Consider the following 24392-nt stretch of genomic DNA (forward strand, 5'->3'; position numbering starts at 1 on the left):
TAGTTTACGTATCAAAAAATTCAAAATTTATAATTACATTCGCTTAAATATTTTCAACGACAAACTGATCAATGATTTTATGTTACTGCAACATACAAATATTGTAAACATATAATCTACATCTAATATCACATATTTTACAATCACACATTTTTAATTACAATAGTTTGCTAATTAGAGAGAAGAAACTTGTACTAGCACTTTCCTGATTTTCCAGATTGCTGCTGGCCTTAGCTCTAATTTCGGGTCTTACTACGTTGCGCTGCAATCCCGGATCCTTGAATATAGGTTCAGCCATCCTGTCGAGGTGCAGGCGAAAGAACTGGTTCTCCAGAATGGGCACTATCAGATTGTACTTGTCAATGAGCTTGTTCAGTTGCTGCACATCGTCCTGGTGATTCCGGCTAAACACTTTCCAAGCGGCCAAATCCTCGTCGCGCTGCAATGGCCATTCACCGTAGTATTTCCGCTCCTGTCGCAGTTTCGTCTTCAGCTGAGCAACCGCATCGCGTATGTCCTTGCCCAGGCTGATCCATTCCGGCGTGAAGCCGTTGTCCAACATAATCTTGTTCAGCTTGTGGGTCGTGAAGTCCAGATAGGGATTCTGCGACTGAGCCGAGGACAGTGGCTTTCCCGACCCGTTTAGATTGTTGAAGTCACCCTTGGACATGGCCTCCTGTATGAGATCCTCGACCACACGATCGATACCGTACTTGGTCTTAATGGCATGCTTGCGAAAGTGACTGCCGCCCTTGGACATCAATGTCTTCTCACCAGCAGCCGCCTTGTCGATGCGGTGCTCCAGGACGCGTTCCTGCGCCTTCATGGCGCGCACCTGCTGGTACTGCTTCTGCCGCTGAAAGGGAGTGCCCACTCCAATGCCCTCGTTGGACAGATACTGTCGGTGCTGCGGGGCCGTATGCTTGATGTCAAACTCCATGGCCTCCTCCTCGTCCTCCTGGATGTTTCGCCGTCCTTTGGCAAATTTCTCCTGCAGCACACGGAAGGCCTCGTCCACCTGCTGGAAGCGTTCGGCACTTGCTTCCTCCGTTCCCGAATCGGGATGCACCCGCTTCACCAGGTCCAAGTAGGCGTGGCGCACCGTATTCTGATCGGCTGTTTCGTGAACGCCCAGGATGCGAAAGCATTCCTATTGATAGAAAGTGCAATATTGCATAATTGTTGCTAATGGAATCTTGAGACATTTTTCACTCACCATATAAACCTCCTTGCGTTTAAGATGCAGTAATCGACCAAATCTGATTGCTACGGATCCTTTCGACAGATTCCCGGCCAGCCACATTTTTAAAACACTTTTTTGAGTTATTTTCTTAACAATTTTCGAGCTCTGCCGTCTGACGTTAAAGGAAATTCTACTACTGAAAACATTTGTTTATGTTTTCCCTGCGATCAGCTGTTGGTATTTGTTTTGTTTTCAAAGTTCTAGTATAAAAATACTGCTAACATAGCTAGTATTTTTGCCGTTATGGTCACGCCAGGGATGGATAAAACTGTAAAATTATTCGAAATAAGCCAAACGTTATTTTTATACCCGTTACTCGTAGAGTAAAAGGGTATACTAGATTCGTTGAAAAGTATGTAACAGGCAGAAGGAAGTGTTTCCGACCATATAAAGTATATATATTCTTGATCAGGATCAGTAGCCGAGTCGATTTGGCCATGTCCGTCTGTCCGTACGTCTGTCCGTCTGTCCGTCCGTATGAACGTCGAGATCTCAGGAACTACAAAAGCTAGAAAGTTGAGATTAAGCATACAGACTCCAGAGAGATAGAAGCAGCGCAAGTTTGTCGATTCATGTTGCCACGCCCACTCTAACGCCCACAAAGCGCCCAAAACTGCCACGCCCACACTTTTGAAAAATGTTTTTAAATTTTGTATACCCGTTACTCGTAGAGTAAAAGGGTATACTAGATTCGTTGAAAAGTATGTAACAGGCAGAAGGAAGCGTTTCCGACCATATAAAGTATATATATTCTTGATCAGGATCAATAGTCGAGTCGATCTGGCCATGTCCGTCTGTCCGTCCGTCTGTCTGTCCGTCTGTCCGTCTGTCCGTCTGTCTGTCTGTCCGTCCGTATGAACGCTGAGATCTCAGGAACTACAAAAGCTAGAAAGTTTAGATTGGGCATACAGACTCCAGAGACATAGACGCAGCGCAAGTTTGTCGATTCATGTTGCCACGCCCACTCTAACGCCCACAAACCGCCCAATACTGCCACGCCCACACTTTTGAAAAATGTTTTGATATTTTTTCATTTTTGTATTGGTCTTGTAAATTTCTATCAATTTGCCAAAAACCGTTTTGCCACGCCCACTCTAACGCCCACAAACCGCCCAAAGCTGCCACGCCCACACTTTTGAAAAATGTTTAGATATTTTTTCATTTTTGTATTAGTCGTCTAAATTTCTATCGATTTGCCAAAAAACTTTTTGCCACGCCCACTCTAACGCCCACAAACCTGCACTTCTACTAGCTGAGTAACGGGTATCAGATAGTCGGGGAACTCGACTATAGCGTTCTCTCTTGTTTATTTTTGTATTAGTCTTGTAATTTTCTAGCGATTTGCCAAAAAACTTTTTGCCACGCCCACTCTAACGCCCTCAAAACGCCAAAAGCTGCTACGCCCACACTTTTGAAAAATGTTTTGATATTTTTTCATTTTTATATTGGTCTTGTAAATTTCTATCGATTTGCCAAAAAACTTTCTGCCACGCCCACTATAACGCCTTCAAACCGCCAAAAATTGTGTTTAAGACTCTCCTTCTCCCTTCCACTAGCTGAGTAACGGGTATCAGATAGTCGGGGAACTCGACTATAGCGTTCTCTCTTGTTTTTACATTGAAATATTAGAAAAATTCATTTTTCTACGAACGATCTACGATTTTCTACGAAAGGAATCAAGTTTAAGATAAATTTTTTATAATTTTGTACTATTACCTAACAAAGTATTTTAAAAAAACTTGATGAATAATAATTTTAATCAAATTTCAGAAATAAAATAACTTGGCTAATAATGGCCGCACAGCTAAAATAAAGACTGTTTTAAGCTGCTAATAAACAAAGCTAACTATGTCTACCCATACTTTTTCGATTTTCGAAAAAAAAAAATTTGACAAATTTTTGCATTTTTGATAAGGGGTACCATCATCAAAATTTGCGAAAAATGGCAAAAAATTACACTTTCCTTTTTTGAGCACATGTGGATAGGAAATTTTGTTACGAATTCAACGAGGTATGGTATTCCACTTTCGGACAACTATTTTTACTGCTATCGTAAAAAAACGGATTATTTTTATGAAAAAAATTGAAAAACATTTTTTTTTTAATCGGATATTTTCAATCGGCGTTTTTGCCATAAAATTTCAAAATAATTTCTTATAATTTTTATTATTACCTAAAACAGTTTTAGAAAAATTAAATTAAATGCAATTGGGAGAGCGAAGGATGATGAAATATTGACCACGCTAGAATACGATTTTTTATTTGTTTAAGTTTTACGTGTTTGTTCTAAATGAAAGTCTAACCCAAATCCACTAAGGAAATTTCCACACTTGTTGCAGTTAAAGCCTGGCGATGACCAAATCTGCTGGCGAGCAAAACTCATCTGCAATTCAAACTAATAATTCATGCTCTACATAGACTGGAAACTCGCGTTTCTTCTAGGTAATTGTGTCATAATTGAGAATTATTTAATTGCGTGAGCCACACTTAAAAAGTCTTGAAATTAAACTGAAGTCGGTGAAGATGCTTCATAAAAAATGAGATCCGTCTCAAGCATTTACACTTATAATTACCATGCATGTATTTAAAAAATATGCATTTATTGCTAAAAACTTGTTTGCCTTTGAGCTCGTTGCTCTAATTATGATTCAATTGATCGGTTGCACTGGATACCCTGTACCGATTTTGGTTACCGGTCCGGGCAGTTGTTTGCGTTGAGTTTTCTTTCCTAGCATCCCGTTTGGCCTGTTTGGATTGGCACATTAGCATATATACGAAGAGGATGTGCACAGGCTTGCTCCAAATACATTTGGCCTACCATGTAGAATTAATGTTGCATTAATCATCATCCGAGATATCGGGCGCATATAGATCAAATAGTTCCAGAAACTGGGCCAACTTCTTGCCCAAAAAGCCGCCCAACATAATGCCGGGTATAATAACGATCAAAGCACCGATGTACTTGTACTTATTGTTGTCCTTGGGAATTTTATTTAGTTCCTTAAAACCCTTGAAGTTGTCACCACCAAGTGGCATATTTATGTTTTTATATGGGCACTAGATTTTAGTGTCTGCTTGTGTATTTTTCTGATGGAAATGTCAAGACTTTCTCCTGCCAAATTAGGACAGGCACGCCCCAGAACCTAAACTCGGACCCAAAACCCTCATCTGAATATTTGAGTGTGCGCCCTATTTGGAACTTCCGTTCTGCTGGCTCAACTGACTGGTTTTGTCCACCGTCTGATGGTCCCTCTTCAATTGGCTTGCAATTGTCTACACTTCCGTCTAAGGAAGGGTATTGCCTTTAATTTTAATTTTTGACCTGCAGCAGTGATGTGTGTTCGTTTGCTGATAAGCGGAGCGTGGAAATGTTGGTGTAATTTGGAAACAATTTTTGATTTTAAAAGGGAACTGTAAAACTAAACATGTTTTAAACGTAATTAGAGAGCTCACTTGTTTTCATATTCATTTTATCTAGTGTTTCAGCATTTTGAAATAAACATTCCCTTTTCTACTTCCCAAGAAGCCGAAACTAATTGTTAGTTGCACCAAAATACTCATGACTTGTTTTTTGAGAAGGAAGTAAAATTGTACTTGAAGATGGATAGATGCGCGTCTATGATCGCTTGTACCCTATAATTAAATTGTTTTATTCCGGTGGATGTGTAAATTGCATCGATTTATCTGCTTTATTTTCCTACAAGAAGCTGTGAATTATTTATTATCATGCTCTTTTCATCTGTTTATATGCATTTATTTATAATTTGAGAAGAAAGGAAGTGGAAAGTTGAATAAATCATTGTGGTTGATTGGATAATAAGCGAATGATAAACTGACATCAATGAAATCTATTAATATGCTTTTACTTTACTTATTTAAACTAGCTCAAAACCCATTTGTTACCATTTAGTTCAGTTTTCGTAAACATTTAATAATATTTACTAAATTTAACTTTGCCATTTAATTTTATTTTAATAGTTACATAGTGTTGTTTTCTTACTAAGCCCCTTCTATTTGCCTCTTGGTACTCTTCACCCACGCAGAGTTAAAGTGTTCCTTAAAAGAAATCCTTCGGTTTGGGGAAAACCCACCATTGCTGTGCGCAATTCCATAGAATGGCTATGAAACAAGTGCCAAATACCTTTTATGTATGAATGTGACGCAAGGTTACATAAATGAGCAAAATGAAAAAGGAAGATGTACTAATGGCTTACGATACTATGAATGAATATTCTCACTTTCGAAACTATACAGAAAAAAGAGAATAATTGTCGAGAGGATTTTTAAGAATTTTGTTAAAGAGGGTACGAAGATAAGAATTGAATTCTTAAAGTACCTCCAATACCCATATATATATGACTATTTATTGAAGAAGTTTTTTTCGTTGGTCATTAGTAGATTCCATTTCCGTTTTAGCATTTCGCACGTTTGGCACAGTTTATGACTTTCTAAGGGTTATGGTGATTAAAAAAAATAATGAGACAAGAAAGAGCAGTGGGTAACCAAACAGCAGCAAGAGGCAGCAAGAAGTGCCAAAGGATTCTAAGGGCCAAGTGTAGCAATCCCACTTTTATGGTCATAGATGCTTTGTTGGCGAACCCTTTTAGCAAGTTCGTTGCTTCAGTCTTTCGTTTGGCCACCGCTTCCGCTGCTTGCGAATGTTTGAAAACAGTAAGCAACCCAAAATCAGAGGAGGGTAAAACCCACCTTCGACTTCACATGTCCTGGGCAATTAAATGAAGTTTCCCAAGAAACAAGGACGCCGCAGCTAATCCTGTCTAGGCGATGTAGCCCACGCATTTGGCCAACAGCTCGTAGGTAGCGATTCAGCGGCGAATTCGCAGTGCCGGTTGAGATTGCCGAGCCGTCTTTTTGGCCGAATTCAACGGCGGCGAGTAACGACGATCGGTATGCCGGTTGTTTTTCACCGACTTGTGTGAAAAAACCTAAGAAATCGGAAGCTTTCGGGGCTTCAGTATGCCTTCGACTGTGGCGCGTTGTGGACGTTAAGAGGCTGCGGCGAACTCGAACTCTAGACAAGTGTATGTATCGATTCGACTGGGTATTTTTGTGAGTGAGTGAGGCAGTGAGTGAGTGTGAGCGAACGAAAGCCGTTAAGAAGTCTGTGGAGAGAAGGCTAGATATATGTGCATGTCTATATAGTGAGCCATAGGAAAATCTGTAAAACGGGCACGTTGAGCTGTTTTATTTTCCTCGGCTCACAGTCTTACGTTTCTACCTATTGCCGATCGCCTTTACCTCTCTACCTTCTTTTCTGCTTTCTGGCCCGCTCTTCGCCTGTTTCTTACCATTTTTTGCTGTCGTGTCTTGTGGTCTTTGGGCGAGTGTGTGTGCGTGGACTGAAACTTCAGGTGCAGACCGCGTTGATTTGCTGAACAAGTTTCAGTCTGAGTTTGGCCTTCGTGTGGTACAGTACATGGTACAGTAAACGCTCCCCGGATCTTAAGCAGATCTCTTTGTGTCCTATAACAATAAGTGCTTGTGCAGTCTGTGAATGTATTTGCCTCGAAACTGGATTTTATTCGATTGTTTTGCCCCATCAAAGTGTTTGATTTTGTGCCTGTGTTCGTCGTCGTACGCTGGCTGGCGAAAAAGGATTCCTGTGCATTTGTGCATTTTAATGGAGGCGCGTGCTTGGATCGTGTGTGCTCTATGAGGAAACTGACCATTAAATGCGAGCAGCAAAAAACAAAAAGAGGAATTTTAAATTGAAAAAAAAAGTGCAATAGATTAAATGCAATGCAAAGGACAAAACTACGAAATCAGTGAATATATAAATAACATTAAATGCAAGCGTGGAAGAGATGCGACAAGTTAATGCAAGAATTTCTTTAGCAATTTTATAAAATCAAGGATCGGAAGTCTGGAGTAGTCCGCTATAATGGTTTTATGTTGTTTTTAACCGACCAAGTCGGTTGAACTTCTGGTATAATTTGTTCTCCCTGTTTTCTTTGTGAGCCGTTCGGTTTTTACCAGTCCATTAACTTGTCTGTGCCTTTTGCACTTTACTTTGCCAACTGACATTAGACCACTTGTGTGAGTAACTAGTCCATCCATCGGGAGTAACACACTCTGGTACTCACTTCACATGCCAGCTGCGCATTTACGCTCCCATTAACCGGGTAGAAATAACAAACTTACGGGAAAAGAAGCCACAACTGCTACCAGCAACTGGCCAACAAGTGTTTTGCGCAAACAACCACAAAAACTAAATACAAAAATAATTTAAGCAATGTCTACAAAATGCAGTCTTGGGGTTAAAGTGGAACCAACAACATTATTCACTTTCAAAAAGTTCGTGTCCTAAGTCTTTTGTTTGGTTTTCCAATCTCAATAGGAATACTTCTTTGGACTATCCTCACCAGATTTTCACCTAATTAACATAAATATTTCTTCGAACACTTTGGTGAGCTCAATCCCAAAATGTTCCCAACACATTTCGAAGACGTGCTGCGACTTCAGACGAGAATTCTTGGACCAACTTGTTTCGGATCTCTACCACGGCATGCATAATTAAACAGACCCATCCCCATTAGACAAACTATAGATAGTCAGGCTAGCCAGAACCGATCATAAATTACATTTATGTGACGCGTTTTCGTTTAGCTCAGCTTTTATTTAGAAAACTTTTAATCAACTTAAATATCTCCCAGCAGTGCAACACTGGCCTTGTACATTTAAAAGTTTAAATTAATAAAAAGAAAACCGCACCAAAAAGTGGCCATAAAAAAACTGATACCGCCGTTGTCGGGAAAGGGAAAGAAGCCGTCGTTATTGTCGCTTTTGTTGACCTCAAGGATAACCAGCTGACATGCCACATAAATTGGAATACTAGCATTCGCGAACGATACGAATCGAACGTATATAGTGGTTATATATAGCTACAGCTGCATATATATAAGAGGTGAGTTGCATATTGAAATGGCGGCGAATGAGCCGGAAAAGAGTGGCCAAGTAAAAGTGTGAAGTGGAAATGTAGGTTTGAGGTTATACGTAGTATCAGAGGCAATACTTAGCATTAACTCTACAGATGACGTTATATTCTTCTGATTTTAAGCTGACATCATTGCATTCCATTACTATAAAATACCTCATAACTATCAATCAATGAATAATGAAATAAAACCTAGTCTCAAGACACGCCTTTTTTCGGCTTCAGTCATAGCGCAAAAATTCGCTTTTTATGCATATGTCTACAGGCAAATTAATGCATAAACAATGCCGTGCTTTCATTTTATCCAACGATTTGCAATTAAACTTCGCTTTAATTGTGTTTAAATAATTGATTGATTCCATTGATTGAGCAAGCAATTGATGTATCGAGAGTGGTTATGCTCTGTGCCATATAAAGACTCCAATATATGTAGATTCCCACTTACCCACAAAAAGTAGCACACCCCAACAACAATAAGAACAATTTCTGTTGCTTTCTATTAAACAAAACCCTAAAAAGCTTCGATTGTCTGTCGGCCGTGTCTGACTCGCCTTTGTTGTCACATTCATTCAATAAAGGCCAAGTCGGCTTCCCCATACCCGCTACCCGCCGTACCCCCAAAAAACTCCATCGAGAAGTCGAAAAAGCGAGAGCTACCCAAACAGTTAACCTCAATTTCAAGACGCACTCTGCTCGCCGTTGTTGTTGCTTAATAACAGAATAACAGAAACCGAAACAAACCATAGAAGTAGTAGAAAATTTCACTCGGCCCAAAGTGAAAAGCAGAACAAATGACGTACGAGTCCAGCGCAAAAAGCCCTCATCACACTTGTAAACAAGCCACAAAAATTCGGTGTTTGCTTTTAAATCGTGGCTCATTTTTTTTTGGCACAGCTATTTGGCAAATATAAATAAACTGGTTGCTTTATGGAAATTTGTGCCATGATTAGGGATTCTTTTCGGAGATGAGTTCTACATAAGTCGTTTGCATAGCTTGGCAAAAAGTATCGAAACAAGTAAAACTTGTTTTAGCGCGTGCTTTATGGCTTAAGTCGCTATGGCTTAGTCATAATTTGTATATTGGTATTTGGCTCACAGCATCCAAACGGAAGTTGTGGCTAAAATGTGTGTTAAGAGTTTAATAGGGATTGCGAGGTACAGAAGTGAATGCAGGTTTGTTGCCTAAGTCTTTTGATTTGTGTGGGCTTCGCTGGAAAACTCTTTGCAAAATCGTGCATGGAGTTGGAAAGTTTTTATTTTGTGACTATGAATTTCTAAAAAAAAACCTTGCTTATGAAAATAAAAGTAAATTAAGAAAAACCTCTGTATTACAATTGCCCTAGCTAACAAAGGCTTCGGTTTCACTTGGATGATCTAATCCAGCATTTCGCAGGAAACGCCACAAAGTCATCTATTATTTGGGCTATGACGAGTAAAGCATTAGATTCTTCGACCTTTTCTCGAAGGTCGATAATTGGCAGCTGATGCCAATGTATCGGCAGGTAGATACACACAAACACACCCTAAAAAACGAAGAATAACAAAAGGTTACGTCCAGAATTTAATTCACAGCAATCACAGGTAAACCCCCACTTCCAAATCTCCAAATCCTTAGCGAAAGTGCGAGAAGTCAGTTGAAATTAGTGGAATGGAATGTATTATGGGTCTAGTTTAGGGCAGCACATGGTTCACATGAATGACAAATCTCTTGCCGCATATCAAGTGTCAGTTGGCCATTAAAGCAATGGAATGCTGGGGCGTTGTCTGCGTTAGTCTTAAGAGAGATCCATCCATCAGCGCGCTGATCTGGACTAAGATCTTTTCCGACATGCGAGTAACTTATTATAGAAAGAGAGATGGATATTCACTGCATGTGTGGCGTCCATCATATCATTAAATAATTATACCCATTTGATGGGGATAATAATTTTCAAATCATCAACTCTTTCCCGGTAACGAAAGTTTTCGAATCTGTCGATCTTGATTTTCAATTTTGTTTATGTTTCGATTCTTAACTTCCGTCTCGGCGGCAGTGAAAGTGCCTCCAAATGCCAAACTCATTCTAAAAGCGAATTAATGGTCATCGCAGAGCTCTCTATTTCACAGCGGCAAAAAGCAGCTTAATCATGTTGAAAAGCTGTTGACAATTTCATAAGTTTTCCAGGGTGGGCGCTTTCTCGGCGCCATCAGCCATCAGTCATCAGCCATTGCTCGTCGATTAGTTACAATTGCCACAAATTTTCTTTATTTCTCCAACACCATTGCCATCTTCATGTTTTCATGCGTTTTCTGTTTTCTTCTTATGTTTTTAATTGTGAGAATTGTGTGGAAAAGTGGAGCTCACTAGCCGGGAAAAGCGAGTCAAAACAAAAAAAGAAACATTTGACACTGTCATTGTCGACAATTGTTAAAAATGGAAAAATGGAAAAATGGTGATCAGGCTTAGTGAGGTGAGCTGAACCTGTGGAAATGCCCAGTGGAGCCGCATTCATAATCCAGCCAAGTTATCACGTTCCATCTACTTGCTTGCGATTCTCCCAAGCTCCACCTTCATTCACTTTCGGACTATCTGCGTTTTTAAGCTGCCGAATCTTCCAAAATATAATTCACATGACCGCCTCACACCGCATACACACCCAGCCCAACACAATGAACCCCCATCTGACTCTTGGCCACACCGTCTGACTTTTGGCTCGGTGTGCATACTTCTCGTAACCTGTTTTTTTAACTTGGCTGCTTTTGCTCTTGCCTTTTTGGCTGCATTCTTGACGGCTGTGCGTCTTTGAGCCACGCAGCTAACGTCTTCGGTTTCAAAAAGTCGCTAACCAAAACGCAGAATTAAGATACTGATACTGATAGTGATACTCTTGGGGAAGATGTCGAGAGATTGTTTACTTGGCCTAAATTAGAAGATATAATAATTATTTGTTTAAGCTTACAAATGAATGAACCAACAAATATTTTAAAAATATAAGATAATACCTACTCGTAATTGAAATCAATTCGTTTTAAAGTTTCTTGTTTCAATAATGTGCGTGTGTGTATCAGAATAAATTTGTATATAACAAACTGCATATTTTGTTAGAGCAGCAAGTAGCTGTTGTTATCCAGTGACTTGAATTCTTCTCTACTGTTTTGATAGCACTTCAAGATATGATGGGAGTGCCTTCATTCCTTGAAGCTTGTTACTTTTATTTATAACCAGCCATGGCTTTCTGTTTGGGAATCTGCTGACTTCATTTTGGCACTCAAGTCGGTGGGTGTATTTATGTGAGTTTTTCTGCCCAGGTGCGGCCCATTGCAACATTTCACCATTTGGACTCAGTCATTTGGATTCAGTTACAAAACCATCAGCTTGCGGCAATAGAAAACAAACTTTTCCTTGTCTATTTACGAATTAAATATTAATTGCGCTCATCACCCACTTCGAAGCCCCGCAGCGCTTCTTGGCGCTCTTTTTGCTGTTTTCCAGCTTGTGAAAGTGTTTGGCCAGTGGAAATCACTTGACCATTTTGTGAACAGCTTTCGACGGCTCCGGCTGTACATGAAAACAAATGAATGTTTTGCTGTTGCTTGCCGAAGTTGCTGTTGGCGGTAGCAAGTTACTCGAAAAAGATAAATACAAATACGCGGATAGAGAAAAGTTTCAGTTGTCTGGTTTTGGTCGAGGAAAAGCGTCTCTCTCAATGGGCAAATAAAACACGTTTACGAATTTGCGCTATAACAAATTGCTGGCTATAATATTAGGCGACCAATGGATAAACCACAGAGCAGACCTTCATAGTTCATTAAACGATTTTATTTCCTTCGCCAATAGAAACGCCACCAAACTCCCATTGGTTTGGCCACAAACATTTCATGTAACCCAAATACCAAGGCATTAAGAAAAAACCAAAAACAAAAACTTACATGCCACAAGCCCGAAACTAGTTCATTGGGTCCCTGCGCCAATCGGCCAGCTGCCCAGCTGGTTTTGCTCCCCCATCTCCCCAAGAGCTGCTCCCTGCGGCTCCAACTACCTGACCATCGAAATTAAACACAAATTTTTATGTTGAACCAAAAGATCAATGGCTGCAGGAGCGGAAAAAAGAAATCACAAAGTTCGAAAGAACATAAATTTACATAAAAATCTGGTTTCTTCTCAGTGCCTCTCGTTTCCTCGTGTCTTTTTATTTGGAGTTCCATAACGGTCGGTGGGATTATGGAAAGCTCAAGTCGAATGAGAGTGAGTCTGATTGGAGAACAAAGGAGCCGCATTTTATTTTCAATTTTTAAGAACATTATTCCGCATTTAAATAGCGAATCGTTGAGTAACAATTAAAAATAATTTAATAAACATAAAACGGACATGCATTGATTATCTGGAAATCTATAAGAGCATACTTAATTCAAATCATTTTATTAAATTGGTTCAAGTAAATTTCTTAAGCAAATTGATCAATTTACTTTGATTTCTCACGTAAAAGTAGCCATTTGATGGAAATGAAGCCGATGCTGTATTTATTACACATTAAACTGTCGGATTCAGATTGATCTACTCCGTCAGTTTGTCGTTCCCCTGATTAATGTTTCTCTAACTGGTCTCGATTGAATCTCGAGCACCCAACAAATTAACGTAATCGTTGAAGACTCTTCGGTTCTCCATTTCATTTAAGCACTTAACTTGAGACTCTCTCTATAAGCATTTTATCCTCGTTTTCCGTCCCAGTTTCCACTCTAAATCTCCTTGGACAAGCCAGCAACTGACTGACACCGAAAGCCAAAAACTCAATTTGTACAAAATGGTAAAAACCAATTGACCTTCAGGCCAAAAGAAATCAAAGTATAATAATATTTGGTCATTAGTTGGGCAGGCACAAAAACTGCAAACGTGTTTTCCTCCGTTGGCCAACATCGATTTGTGTGGCCAATATTGGCACAGCCAAAAACAAAAGGAAAACCCGGTACGAAAACACTGAAAAATGCCCACCCCAGGCAAGTGCGCAAGTGAAAGTTTCGTCTTTACATTGGTGGAAAACAGTGGGGGGCTCGTGTGAAGAAGATGGTGGAAATGGAAAACTTAAGCGCCGTCTCTAAAAGGCCTCTAAAACAAACCGGCAGCAGCTGCATTTCCAATCACCAAAATCGAAAACCAGCGGCACAAAAAGTTCACCAGAAATTATGTACCACGTTTGACTTTTACCATTTGCTCAACTTAGTCATCATTTTTAAGGCATTCGTTTTGATTTAGCTTGTGCTTGTGCTTGTACTTTGTTTTTCTGCTCTCCGGCTGGCTAAATGTCGAAGGTGTCATCAATATTGGCTGCATACTGAGCCATCGGCAACCGGTTTGGTCACAGATCGTTCAGTTTTCTTGTTTGATATTCGCTCAGCACACATGCTGTGTGTTTGCTCAGAAAATATTTGAATTTTGATTGCGACTGAAGCAGTCATGAGGCTCTTCCACACTTCTTGTGATGCAGTTTTCCTCTCCGTTTGATGCGGAGATTGCGAAACTCGCAGCTTCGATGCGGATGGAAAAGGTTTCTTTTTTATGTTTGGGCTTGCACAACTCTTTTGTTCTCTAGGTGGCCGGTGATGAGTGGTTCTCTTGTTCGGAGGCTGTCAAGTTCGTTGCCTAAGTCTTTCGTTTCTAGCGTATACCCTATGCCCAATGTCTATTGGCATTCACACGCGAGTCGGGCAGCTTATTTAATAAACTTTAATTTGCTATCTCCAGCTTAATCAACCTTTAATCGGTGTCAGTCATGGGAGTTACGAAAATCCACACTAAGCTACCTGCCATGCCGCCCATTTTCATGCTAATTTTTCGTGAATCTTTCGAAACGATCGTTTAACGATGAGCTTGAGAAACCAACAACGCTATCGAAGCCAAATCAATGGCATTAAAATTCGGGCAGTAAATCAAATCCCAGTCCCTTCACTCTCACTTGTTCATATGCTAAATGGGTAGAGTATTTTTAGTTTTTTTATTACTTTATTATTAGTCAAGCCAACATTTGCATACAGCGCATGTAATCGGTTGCAGTTTGCAGTTTGCGCGAAGAGTTGAAAATATTGTTTGCTAAGTCTTCGAAAGCCTCTTCATTCGTGCTGCCATTATTAGCTGATGTTATATAACGAGCTGCTGGCCAAACATTTTCCAGGGTATTGACTTCTGAAAGTTGAAATACTAGTATGTATTATTTGCTTGGGCTGTCAATTAAGAAATTAGTCCCGTGAATATGCAAAAGTTATTGCATTTATAGACAGCTATGTTAGCAGATACTTATATTAATTTTATTTATTTTTTTTGCTAGCAGTTAATAAGCTTCTGTTATATTATATCCCACAACTAATCATCTCAACTGTATATTTAAATATTAAACCTTATTGAATCTTTCGCTTACCCACCTAATGTGAACAGTGGTGCTGTTTAGCCTTCAATGGACCCACAGATTTCACAGTCAGCTAATGACAATGCTGTCTTTGGCTCGGTCAAAGACTCCCTCCTACCCACGCCTCCTACCCACTTCCCTGCCCCTTTTCCCATCTGAGCAGATGTGTGCGCTTCATTAAACAGCAAAGTAAATAAATGTTGGGTAAGCCTCTATAATTTTTGGCGCCTTTCCGCTGAATGCTACCGCTGGCGCAGCCTAGACCCGAGTTTAAGGTGGCTCCGTGCGACTTGGCTCACCCACACACACAAGTGTTTGTGTGGCTTTTGGCCAAGTGGATAAACAGTTAGCCATCGAAACAAGTTAGCTGTTTGACGGCTGCAAGTTGCTTTCTGGGCCAAACCGCATAGTCAACTAATTGCACAAAAAATGCGGCTTATGGCCTGCGGCTTTTCAGCCAGCTGCAGTTGTAGTTGCAATCGAAGTTTCAACTCTAAACTGGGAAAAGTCAGACTGCGGGCAAAGAAAAGCAACGCATTGCATAATTCATTGCCCTTTTGCTTAAATTAGTATTTTAATTAGAAATAAACACAAACAAGAGTTGGCATCGCTATTTTTCTTAATTAGCGCTGAGTGGTGCGTGCAATCTTAGCTTACTTGCAAATTATTTTTTTTTCTGTCTCTTTTTTTTTTGTCTTCAATAAGAGCCGCCAAGACCTGTCTGAGTATAAGCCGCTTTTCAATGGCTTGTATTCAGCATTATTATTATTTTTTTTTTATTTTGGGATTTAAGCCTTTCATTCGCATGCCACAAAGTTATCTAATGTTTCGACGTTGTGTTGATGTTGGGGTATTGCATTGCAAATGAAACATGTGGCAGGGCGTTTGCCTTCGCGTTTGACTAAATTTAAAGCCCAGACTGAGATTTCTCCCAGAGACAATTTGCGGAAGTTGTTAATGGACTTGATCTGTGGCTGGTCTGAGTTTGAATCTGGGTCCAGGAGACTGCGCGAGTTGCGTTAGAGTTTCGTATTTCGTACTTCAAATGCAGCAAAGAAACACACACCACTGGACTGGGAAAACAAAAGACTTAAGCAACAAACCTGAAAGTTATGATATGAAATATGAAAAATGGTGTGCCTGTAAATTAATATAATGATCCCAATAATTAAATAAAAATTAAATAACGATAGCCAAAGAAGAACTAACCATGACAAATAATTTATAGTGAACCACACAATAGATTTTCCCACCAAATCTGAAACTTCACCCACTAATATAGAGTGGCCGTAATCCAGCCTCCAGCCCAAAACAAGTTCACTTAGCAGGCGAGCACAAATACAAACTGTATCAACATGCAACTGTACATCTTGTGTGTTAGCCAGTCTATAATTACTTGGCAATAACGGCAACCTTGCGCCTCGATCTCCGTTTACAAAGCGGTGGAAGGTGACGGGGGGACGATCCCCGCGAACCCCACCCCAGTAAACCCAGACCGACTTTATTTAGCTTTGGATATGAATGAAAAGTCACACACACAGATCACACGACTGCAAACAAGTTCAGTCGCAATCGTGATAAATGACAGTCAAATTGGGATAACCTTAAACTTTGCGTTGGTCAATATAATAATTTCTAACCCAAATTTTGACTCTTGACTCGGGCTTACAATTATTTTTGAGTACAAGCTAATCAGTTTTGTTAAAGCGGTAATTAAAAAAACACAGTATGTGGAGGGTAAGGTTTATTAAATAAATTAGATAGTCGACCTCATCACTGAATGATGCATAGTTAAAGAACAACTTGGGTTTCAAATATTCCGTTGGTTATATTGGGAATTCCCCATTTGAATGATCATAAATAATGAGATGTTCGCGAAAGTCATCTTTCAAAAATTCCATTCTCGAGTATAAACGACGCACTAAAAAGAGCATTAGTTTTATTAATGGCTCACCTGCGAATTTCAAAGGGGAGAGGGCTTAGCTAAGTGTTCGCAAATTATTTTGCAGGCTGCGGTTCGTAGACTTCTTGAAAAACTTTCTAAAACCGCATTCGCCAAACGCGATTCGCCGCAGAAACACGTGCTCAGATCGAAATTTCAGAGACTGAGAGACTGAGTCAGAATGGCATAAATTTGCTAATCATTACCTTTTATCGGATGTGAGGTGTGAATAAGGCAACCGGTTTCTGTGATTATTCTATTTTTTTTTGGTGGCCAGGGCGAGGCCGTAAACTAATTGACTTTGGATTATTGAATTCAAATCGAAACTTGTACCTAATTTCACTCTTTTTCTGATTGCAGATTGGCAACAAAGCACCGCGCTTAACTGGGCATTAAATCGGGCCAAAATGAAACAATCGACGGCAGCCAATTCGCATTGGCTGGCCGCTTTGCTGTCGTCGCTGCTGCTCCTAAATGTGCTACACTTAATTGGAGCCGACGAGGCGTTTTCCTGTCCCAATGGTAAGTTGGTCCATATAACCATATTCACCTACAGCAACCCGAAATTAGGTACGAATTCCAAACTGCATTTCAAACACGTGCGTTTCAAGCGGACGCAGGTGTGGCCCAAAAACCGAAAACGAAGCAAAGCTTTTCGCATAAATCAAAAGCGTCTATGTATTATTTTGGCCAAGGCAGTGGCAAACGGATTTGTTTGGGTGTTTCTCTATTGGGTGTGCTTCAAGCTGGCAATTATGCCTTTAAGAATTCTTATTCTTTGCCTTGACTGTTCTAAGCGTTGTTAATGGCGTAATTGATTGTCTTTGATCGAAGCGTGGTATGATGTACCATTTCCGGTGGTTAACGTGTCTGAGGTGATTTTCCTCAACATCAAAGGCTTTCAGTTGCAACTGGTTGAGAGAAATTTTAGCCGACCCAAATTATCAAGTAACAATTTAGATTGGTTAATCTCTCGTTAAATGTTGTTAATTTCACGGTGCTTTTTGGATATATTAACGATGACTGGCATAGTTTTTACGCTTGATAATCCCGCATAAAGAACACAATTTTCTCGATGATAAGTGAAAAGCACTCAAAAGTCGATTAGGTAATTTTTTTGGTATTCAAAGGGAATCCAATTTTATCACGTTTTATAATTTTATAAAAATGGCATTTCCATGTTCATACCATTTAAAGCTTATCATGATCTTTATTCTCCTCCCGCTTCGTTAGCAGAAAATCAAGTTTGTCGACATTGGTATTTTATTCCCAGTGTAGGCTTAGCCATATTTGTGTCATAAACATATCGCATACGTTTGTGCTATAAAAATTCTTGGGCTAATGACAAAATCCACTAAAGCCAATAAGCAACCTGCTAAACGAGTTAGCACCCAACGAAATCGGGAAAAAAAAGCTAAACTGAAAAGAAATAATGTTCGCTGAGCTGAAGAGTGTGCAGAAAATGTGTACATGACGGAAGTTACGACCAGGCTAATCAATCAATATGAAGGGGCGGCGCGGGGTGGTTGAGTTTGGGCCACAAGCCTTTCACTTGGCATTGCCGCCTACAACACCTGAACAAAAAAAAATATGAGGCAGCAAGTAGCCGATAACGGTTATTACATATGCCAAACTTGTTTCTCTCCTCACCCAACGCCATTTTCTCTCGTTCGTAGAATGCCATGACAGCATTGTATATATAGAATATATATACTCCATATGAAGAATTTCCAACTCCAGACTTGGGCCCCACACAAACGAGATTTCTTAACGGTTTTCCGCTGCTGCAGTTGTTGCTGTTTATTTTTTTTCACTTACCCGACTTATTGTGCACAGCGAGAAAAGTGTAATAGTTCATTTAATTTATAATAAAATAATTATTAGGTATTCCTAAAATACATTCCACACATAAAAGCAGTTTAGGTGATTTCAGTATGTTTTTGCAAACATTTAATTGCATAGCGACTTTTCTCGCAGTGCACTTCTCCTTGGCTCCCGCCGCATTCAAGCCATCCAAGTCCATCCATCTCTCAACTAGCTGCAGCTCGCTGTGCTGATTAACACTTGTGCAGAGCCAAACAAGTTCGTTGCCTAAGTCTTTTATTTTTTTTAAATATGTTTTTCTCCGCACTTAAGTTGTGCATATGCAGGTGTCTGGGTGTCGCTGACTTGTTTTAGGTGCAGTCGGTTGGGTTTCATTGCACAAACGATGGCTCGAAAAATAGGCCAAACTCTTGGCAGTAATGGCAGTTTTTTACACCCATTTAGCCGTTGCATATTGATCGCTATTAATACACCGATATCGACATGCTTATAGGCTAAGAAGTGATGTTTTTGATTTTATGACTGAACTAATGGAATTATGATGTTGCGCCATTAGTTGAGCTGTCAGATGGTTAAGATCTGATGATGTGATGATGGCGATATACCACGTTCGGGCTGAATAAGCTTGATTATAAATCAAACAACTGTCAAGTAAACAAAAACCTCCAATAAAATCGCTTACAATTCAAAACGTTTTAATGCTTCCACCTTGCAAATGGTTAAAAACAACGGTCTACGAGTAATCAATTTCCACCATTTTCGTACTGGCCGCCAGCTCGAACAGAAGTGGTACCGCCAGCGGCCATTGGCGGCCACTTAGCAATCCTGAGGCCTAACGGTAAAAGCCTCAAATTGATGATGACCAAGCCGACGTAACTGACGGACTGACAAACATGGCTCGCGGCATGAGCGGCGTCGATCGCGAAGACTTAGAACGGCAACTTCCACATTTTTGGACACGCTTGAGTAAACGCAGCCGAGCTGCCGAGAGTTTCCAGCTAATTAAATGAGCATCTCTCTCTCTGTTGGTCGGTGAGTTCTACTCCCTAGGCTCCATCCATGCGTACACTGGCAGAAAAGCGGGGTGATTTGGCTAAGCTGATTAAGAGTTCTGGGTCGGCAGGCACACACTTGGATTAGAGCCCCCAAAAGTGATTTATGTAGTAGGGACAATGTGTTACCAACACTATTATGGGATGTCTTAGTTTTTTGTTTTGCAGTTTTATTTATGATATTGAAGCGTTTAGTAAGTCATAAAGCGTGAAATAAGCGTGCACACAAGTCAAATTAAACAAATATTTCTACACATGTCGGTGGCTTTTGAGTTTGGTCAAAGGAAGTCAACGCTTTTCCACTCCAACGACTTCTGTGTGAACCGAAAAAAGCAGATAATTAAATAGCAAGAAGTTTATTTAATCAAAGCTACGCACTCACTGAAATTAAGATCTAATTCTTTTCGTAAGCCCTTTCTTTTGCAGAGATTTAATGACTAAGATGCCGAGTTACTCGGCTGGCAATGGGGTTAATGAAATGAGCACACTGAAGAAGATTTATTGCAAGCCGCAACCGAGATTTCACTTTTTCTTTTAGTTTACGTTTTTTATTTCTTTCAAGGAAAAGAACTTCCACGATTTCGAAAGAGTGGGTTTGAGAACAGGGCATGGCATATTTATTTATCCGAAATTGGGCACTAAGTACGTGCTGTTAAGCAAACCAGATATAAATTCTCAACAATTTAGAAAAAAGGGAAAAATAGTTGTGTGTATACTATAAGAAACTTCATTACCTTGGCGTAAAATTAAAAATGATGCCCCACTAAACCCACATAAATTCAATTAGCTAATGTAATGAGCAATCATTACTTTGACAAAATGAGGTATCACAAGAATCATATCGCCTTAGATATACATATATACCAATGCAGGTGAAAATCCCACGTGCTTATATATAACTAGATGATTTTTACGTAAGAAATTCTCACATTATTATTGTCTTCACAAGATCTTTTCGTATGCTGCAATCACTGAGCCTGCCCTGCAAATTATATATAGACAATGATCAGGTAAAGTCGGCAGAAAGAGAGGCACTGAGTTAATGAGACAAAGACGGAGCGAAACACTTGGCCAAGTCACGCAGCAAACATTTGCATAGGTAATGGCGCAAAAAGCTGGGGAAAACAAAACTTCCTGGCAAGAATTTCAAATATCTGGCACACAATTCAATAAAACCAAAGAAATAACAACTGCAAAGGTGGAGAAGCAGAAAAGACGAGGATGGCGACTGAAACCGGCTAACCTTGTCCAGTTCTCTGTGACTGTGTCTGTGGCTGCACCCAAGTCGAAGACAAGACCCAAAGAATTGCCGCAGCCAATTGGCAGTTACGTGGCTTTAATTGCCCGACGAGAATCGAACTTCGAAGTTCTTGGCTGTCACGGTGACATGGCCACAAGGTGGGGAATTTATCACAGACTTCTGCTCGAAAGAAGAAAGAAGAAAAAACTCAGTTCTGTGGGTTGGAATCTATTTGCAGCCATTAAATACAATTACACGGAAGGCCCCCTGTGCTGATTTAGATTTCCATTGAAGCGTGTTGGGTAACCCAGAAAGATGGCCGAAAGAAGTCCAGAAATGTCCAAGAACCATTCGGTTTTCCCGCAAGTGGAACAGCTTACAGTTACCTGTGGTTATTTTGGCATTCAAGCATGGCTAATACCAAATTGCGCTGCGGTAACTGCGGCAGACAAATAAATAAATTCGAACAAATTGTGTGGCCAACAGCGGTTCTACCCGCCAGTTTGCCAGTTAGCCAGTTAGCCAGTTAGGCAAACAAATAAGCCGCAGGAGTAACGTTAACTTCTTTTGTAAGCTGCTAAATTGGGTGGGATCGATGGTAAAATGGGTAATGACCGCAAGGCTTGTGGCCAGCTTACTGATGGATTCAGTTGGGGAGTTATGGACTTGGAGGATAAAATAATATGTTGAAAAATGAGTAAAACGATAAAGTAATGATACATATTTTACACCTCTTTTAAGTATTTGTTATCTGTCATGAAATGAGCTAGAAAGAGCTTAAATTTCATACCCATTTTTCTCTGATTTTTACAAATCAGCTTTTTGCATAGCCATAAAATAATATGCCATAAAGAAATAGCCTAGAAATTGTCACTTTGATTTCTTTCATAAATAATTACCAAGAAATGCGGTTTTCAATTGAGCATGCCTTATCGACAGGATGCAGTTTGCCCGCCAAAGCAATACTTGGACAAGGAAATCGTGAAAGTCCCATTTGGACACCCATGCGAATTGGAAAATCTGGGAAATCTGTAACAACTAGCCGCAGAAACCCGCAGAAAAACACCAAACACCAAAGACAACATTTGCCGACCACTTTTGTGTGTGTGGCTTTAAAATAGCAGCGCGTGCGTTTGTGCATGAAAAAAGCAAACAAATTGTTTAAATACTTTTGCTTTTTGTTTTTGTATACCCCCCCTCCCCCACCACAATGCAAACAAAGAGTGGTGTGGTGTGCGAGTGCATATTTTAGACGATTTGATTTTAAATGAAAGCTGTCAATCAAGCTGACTTCGAGGCAAGTGCGAGTCCAAGTTTCGCGCGCAACTTTCCCATTTTACCGGGAAAACTCTTCGCATTCGGAGGAAAACGAAAGCGTCACAGTCACATCTTAAATCCCATCTCAGTTGGCCCAAACCACTTAATTATCCGCTGATTTTCCGTTTGAATTCTCGTTATCATCGCCGAAACGCGCGCAGAAAGTTGTCGTTGCTGCTGGACGGACATAAGTTATGCAAAACCAGTTAAGATGCTGATTGGGGTCACCAGCGAGCATATCTCTTTCCTCGCCACTTGGTGGTGATATTAAATGATTAAGAGCATGCTGTTTAATTTCCATGGAACCGTCTTGGTGGCTTTTTAAGAGGCTTAGATCTAATGCTTACCAACGCTGTGGGTAAACCACTGTGCACAAATCTGGGCTTAAAAAAAGCAATTAATTTAAAGTATCAGTAATCTGTAAAGAAATGCTTACGGAATATTTGAGCATTAAATCATCATAGCTGCTATGATTAAGTGAAATTCTAAGAACTGCGGTTTCAAATAAGTTAACTTATAATTCTTAATGAGCTCTTGTCTAGAACTACTCGTTTAATTTAAACTTAATACTCTACAATTTAACCTTGTCTAATATGCCAACTACTCTTTCGTATCTTTCAGGTTGGGAACTGCGCGGCTTAAATTGTTATAAATATTTCAATATCAAGCACTCGTGGGATAAAAGCGCCGAACTGTGTCGAAGGTGAGTGGAGTCGCAACCATAACCATATGATAATTTCCCCCAGCCAAATGAGATTATGCCTGATTTGTGAGGAAGTCGCCCGCCGCAAACAACTTGTTCCGCTCTTTGTCATCAATCGAATCTGAGAAGGTGTTTTAATTTTTTAGCTACGCTTCAGCAAATACGCTACCTGCTAGAATGGATTAATACAGATGGAGATTGAGTGCGTTACAGTGCGGTACATATGTATATATCCATCTCTATATATAGTTCTTGATCCAGCAATTGCCGTTACAGCAGCACATTGCATTTCCGTTCGCCGACAGCTAACTGTCAATGCCAAAGCGGTCGGCAGTTGGAACCAAAAAAAGCAAAATAAGCAAAAGAAGCTAAACAAGTTGGCTTTGGCTTTGCGGGCCAGGTTTTCGAATTGCTTTTCAGCCCGACTGGGCAGGGCCATCAATATCGATACCGATCGATCCCCGGGTGACTCATTATATCAAACTCTGCGTTCCGCCTTCTCCTTTCGAGCGAAAAGAAAGTCGCCGAAAGCTTCCGGCAAAGCAGGCATTCCTACAGGCATTTTTCACCAGCTTCTTTTTGTTTTTCTTTGGTTTTTTTTTTGGGTGTTAACCTGAACCAATGACCCAAATTCCTGAGCAGCGATCACCTGCCCAGGAGTGCCTCCAAAATTGAGAGTGTTTTGATAATAGAGTTTTGGGGATTGGGCACTTCGATGCCGGCTTAATGAACGTGAGAATCGTGCACTGACCCACGGGGCATGGGTGAAAAGTTTTGGGGTGAAAGTTTCTCCGGTTTTCGGTGTAAGCAGCATTCGAGTATTTCTTCTTCTGTTAGCTGCAAATAGGTATTAATAAAGTTATTGGCTGCCGCCGAATGTCAATGCCCTACGCAATTTCTCCTCGCCAACGGCGTTAAGTGCCACTTAAGTATGCCGGGCACATCGTGACTCCAAGATATGTACATCCACCAGCAATGCTCCTAATGTAATTTACATGCCATAGACCTCGCCCCAAGTCAAGTCCAGTGCTCCAGTGCTCATTTGAATGCCACTAACGTGGTCGGTTGGTGGGGGTCAACATACGCCAGCCATGTGGCTATGTCGCTTCAAATGGTCGATTTGCCAAAAAGTTATGTATAGTGTGTATTGTTTATAACAACACGGGGCGATTGCGTTGACAGGTGTCGTTACCCAGTCAAACACAAGCACTCGTTCAACTGTGAAATATTTTGGTGGCTTATTTCGGTGAAATTTCTTTTTGGCGTGCGTAGCCTGCGAAATTGGGTAGAATGGAGAAAAACCTCTGACAAGGCGTGTTAACACTTCAAGTTAACGGCGCTCTTACCAGTTAAGCCGTAAGTTGGTAATGTGCCGAGCTGGAAATTAAATCGTTTCGGAAGTTGGCACAAAACCAAACGTTGAGTAGGAGAAAATAAACCATTTGCCTTTTTTATTGGTTAGTCCACACAAGGAGTGATATAAGGAGTAGACATAAAGTTTCTGCAACTTGGAGTTTCTGTCCTAAAAAAAAGAGCTCCAAGTGGAAACTCAAACTTATTTTTTTGCTTACCCTAATACACGCCCAATCTATAAGATACGTATATAAAAAATGTCGAACCAAACCAAAAAAAAAAAAAAAAAGATTAAAAAGCGCGACTTGCGGAGCCGCCTCTGAAGTTTTCACTCTGTGTGGCACGCAGCAATTGTTGACGGCAGGGAGTGTCTCTCATACATAATT

At 40.3% G+C, this 24392-nt stretch overlaps 3 protein-coding genes and 1 long non-coding RNA gene across 8 annotated transcripts in view; 1 reads left to right on the top strand and 3 right to left on the bottom strand.

Moving 5' to 3' along the window:
• Positions 1-43: 43 nt before the first annotated feature.
• Positions 44-1392, bottom strand: LOC120443829 (dnaJ homolog subfamily C member 28). Its single transcript, XM_039623180.1, has 2 exons — positions 1217-1392; positions 44-1150 (listed from the first exon to the last, which is right to left on the bottom strand). The coding sequence occupies exons 1-2, from the start codon at positions 1301-1303 to the stop codon at positions 158-160; spliced, it is 1080 nt and encodes a 359-aa protein (XP_039479114.1). The 5' UTR covers positions 1304-1392; the 3' UTR covers positions 44-157.
• A 2440-nt stretch (positions 1393-3832) lies between these two features.
• On the bottom strand, positions 3833-4325 carry LOC120457191 (essential MCU regulator, mitochondrial). Its single transcript, XM_039644544.2, has 2 exons — positions 4062-4325; positions 3833-3988 (listed from the first exon to the last, which is right to left on the bottom strand). Exon 1 carries the CDS (start codon positions 4277-4279, stop codon positions 4082-4084), a length of 198 nt encoding a protein of 65 aa, XP_039500478.1. The 5' UTR covers positions 4280-4325; the 3' UTR covers positions 3833-3988; positions 4062-4081.
• A 1890-nt stretch (positions 4326-6215) lies between these two features.
• The window catches only part of LOC120458389, a 30567-nt gene continuing 12390 nt past the window's right edge, over positions 6216-24392 (top strand). For 2 of the 5 annotated variants that reach the window (XM_039646012.2, XM_039646047.2), the window contains exons 1-4: positions 6650-6683; positions 7921-8168; positions 16878-17039; positions 22572-22653. In XM_039646012.2, the coding sequence (XP_039501946.1) occupies positions 16925-17039; positions 22572-22653 (197 nt within the window). In that variant the 5' untranslated portion in view covers positions 6650-6683; positions 7921-8168; positions 16878-16924. Of the gene's footprint in view, positions 6286-6649; positions 6684-7917; positions 8169-16877; positions 17040-22571; positions 22654-24392 lie in introns of those variants that run through there. The other 3 variants (XM_039646022.2, XM_039646039.2, XM_039646030.1) reach the window with 3 other exon arrangements.
• Positions 22635-23953, bottom strand: LOC120458493. Its single transcript, XR_005617197.2, has 3 exons — positions 23545-23953; positions 22823-23490; positions 22635-22774 (listed from the first exon to the last, which is right to left on the bottom strand). It is a non-coding gene; the product is annotated as an uncharacterized LOC120458493 (long non-coding RNA).

This window comes from Drosophila santomea, chromosome 2L (assembly GCF_016746245.2).
Source record: "Drosophila santomea strain STO CAGO 1482 chromosome 2L, Prin_Dsan_1.1, whole genome shotgun sequence".
NCBI classification, from domain to species: Eukaryota; Metazoa; Arthropoda; class Insecta; order Diptera; family Drosophilidae; genus Drosophila; species Drosophila santomea.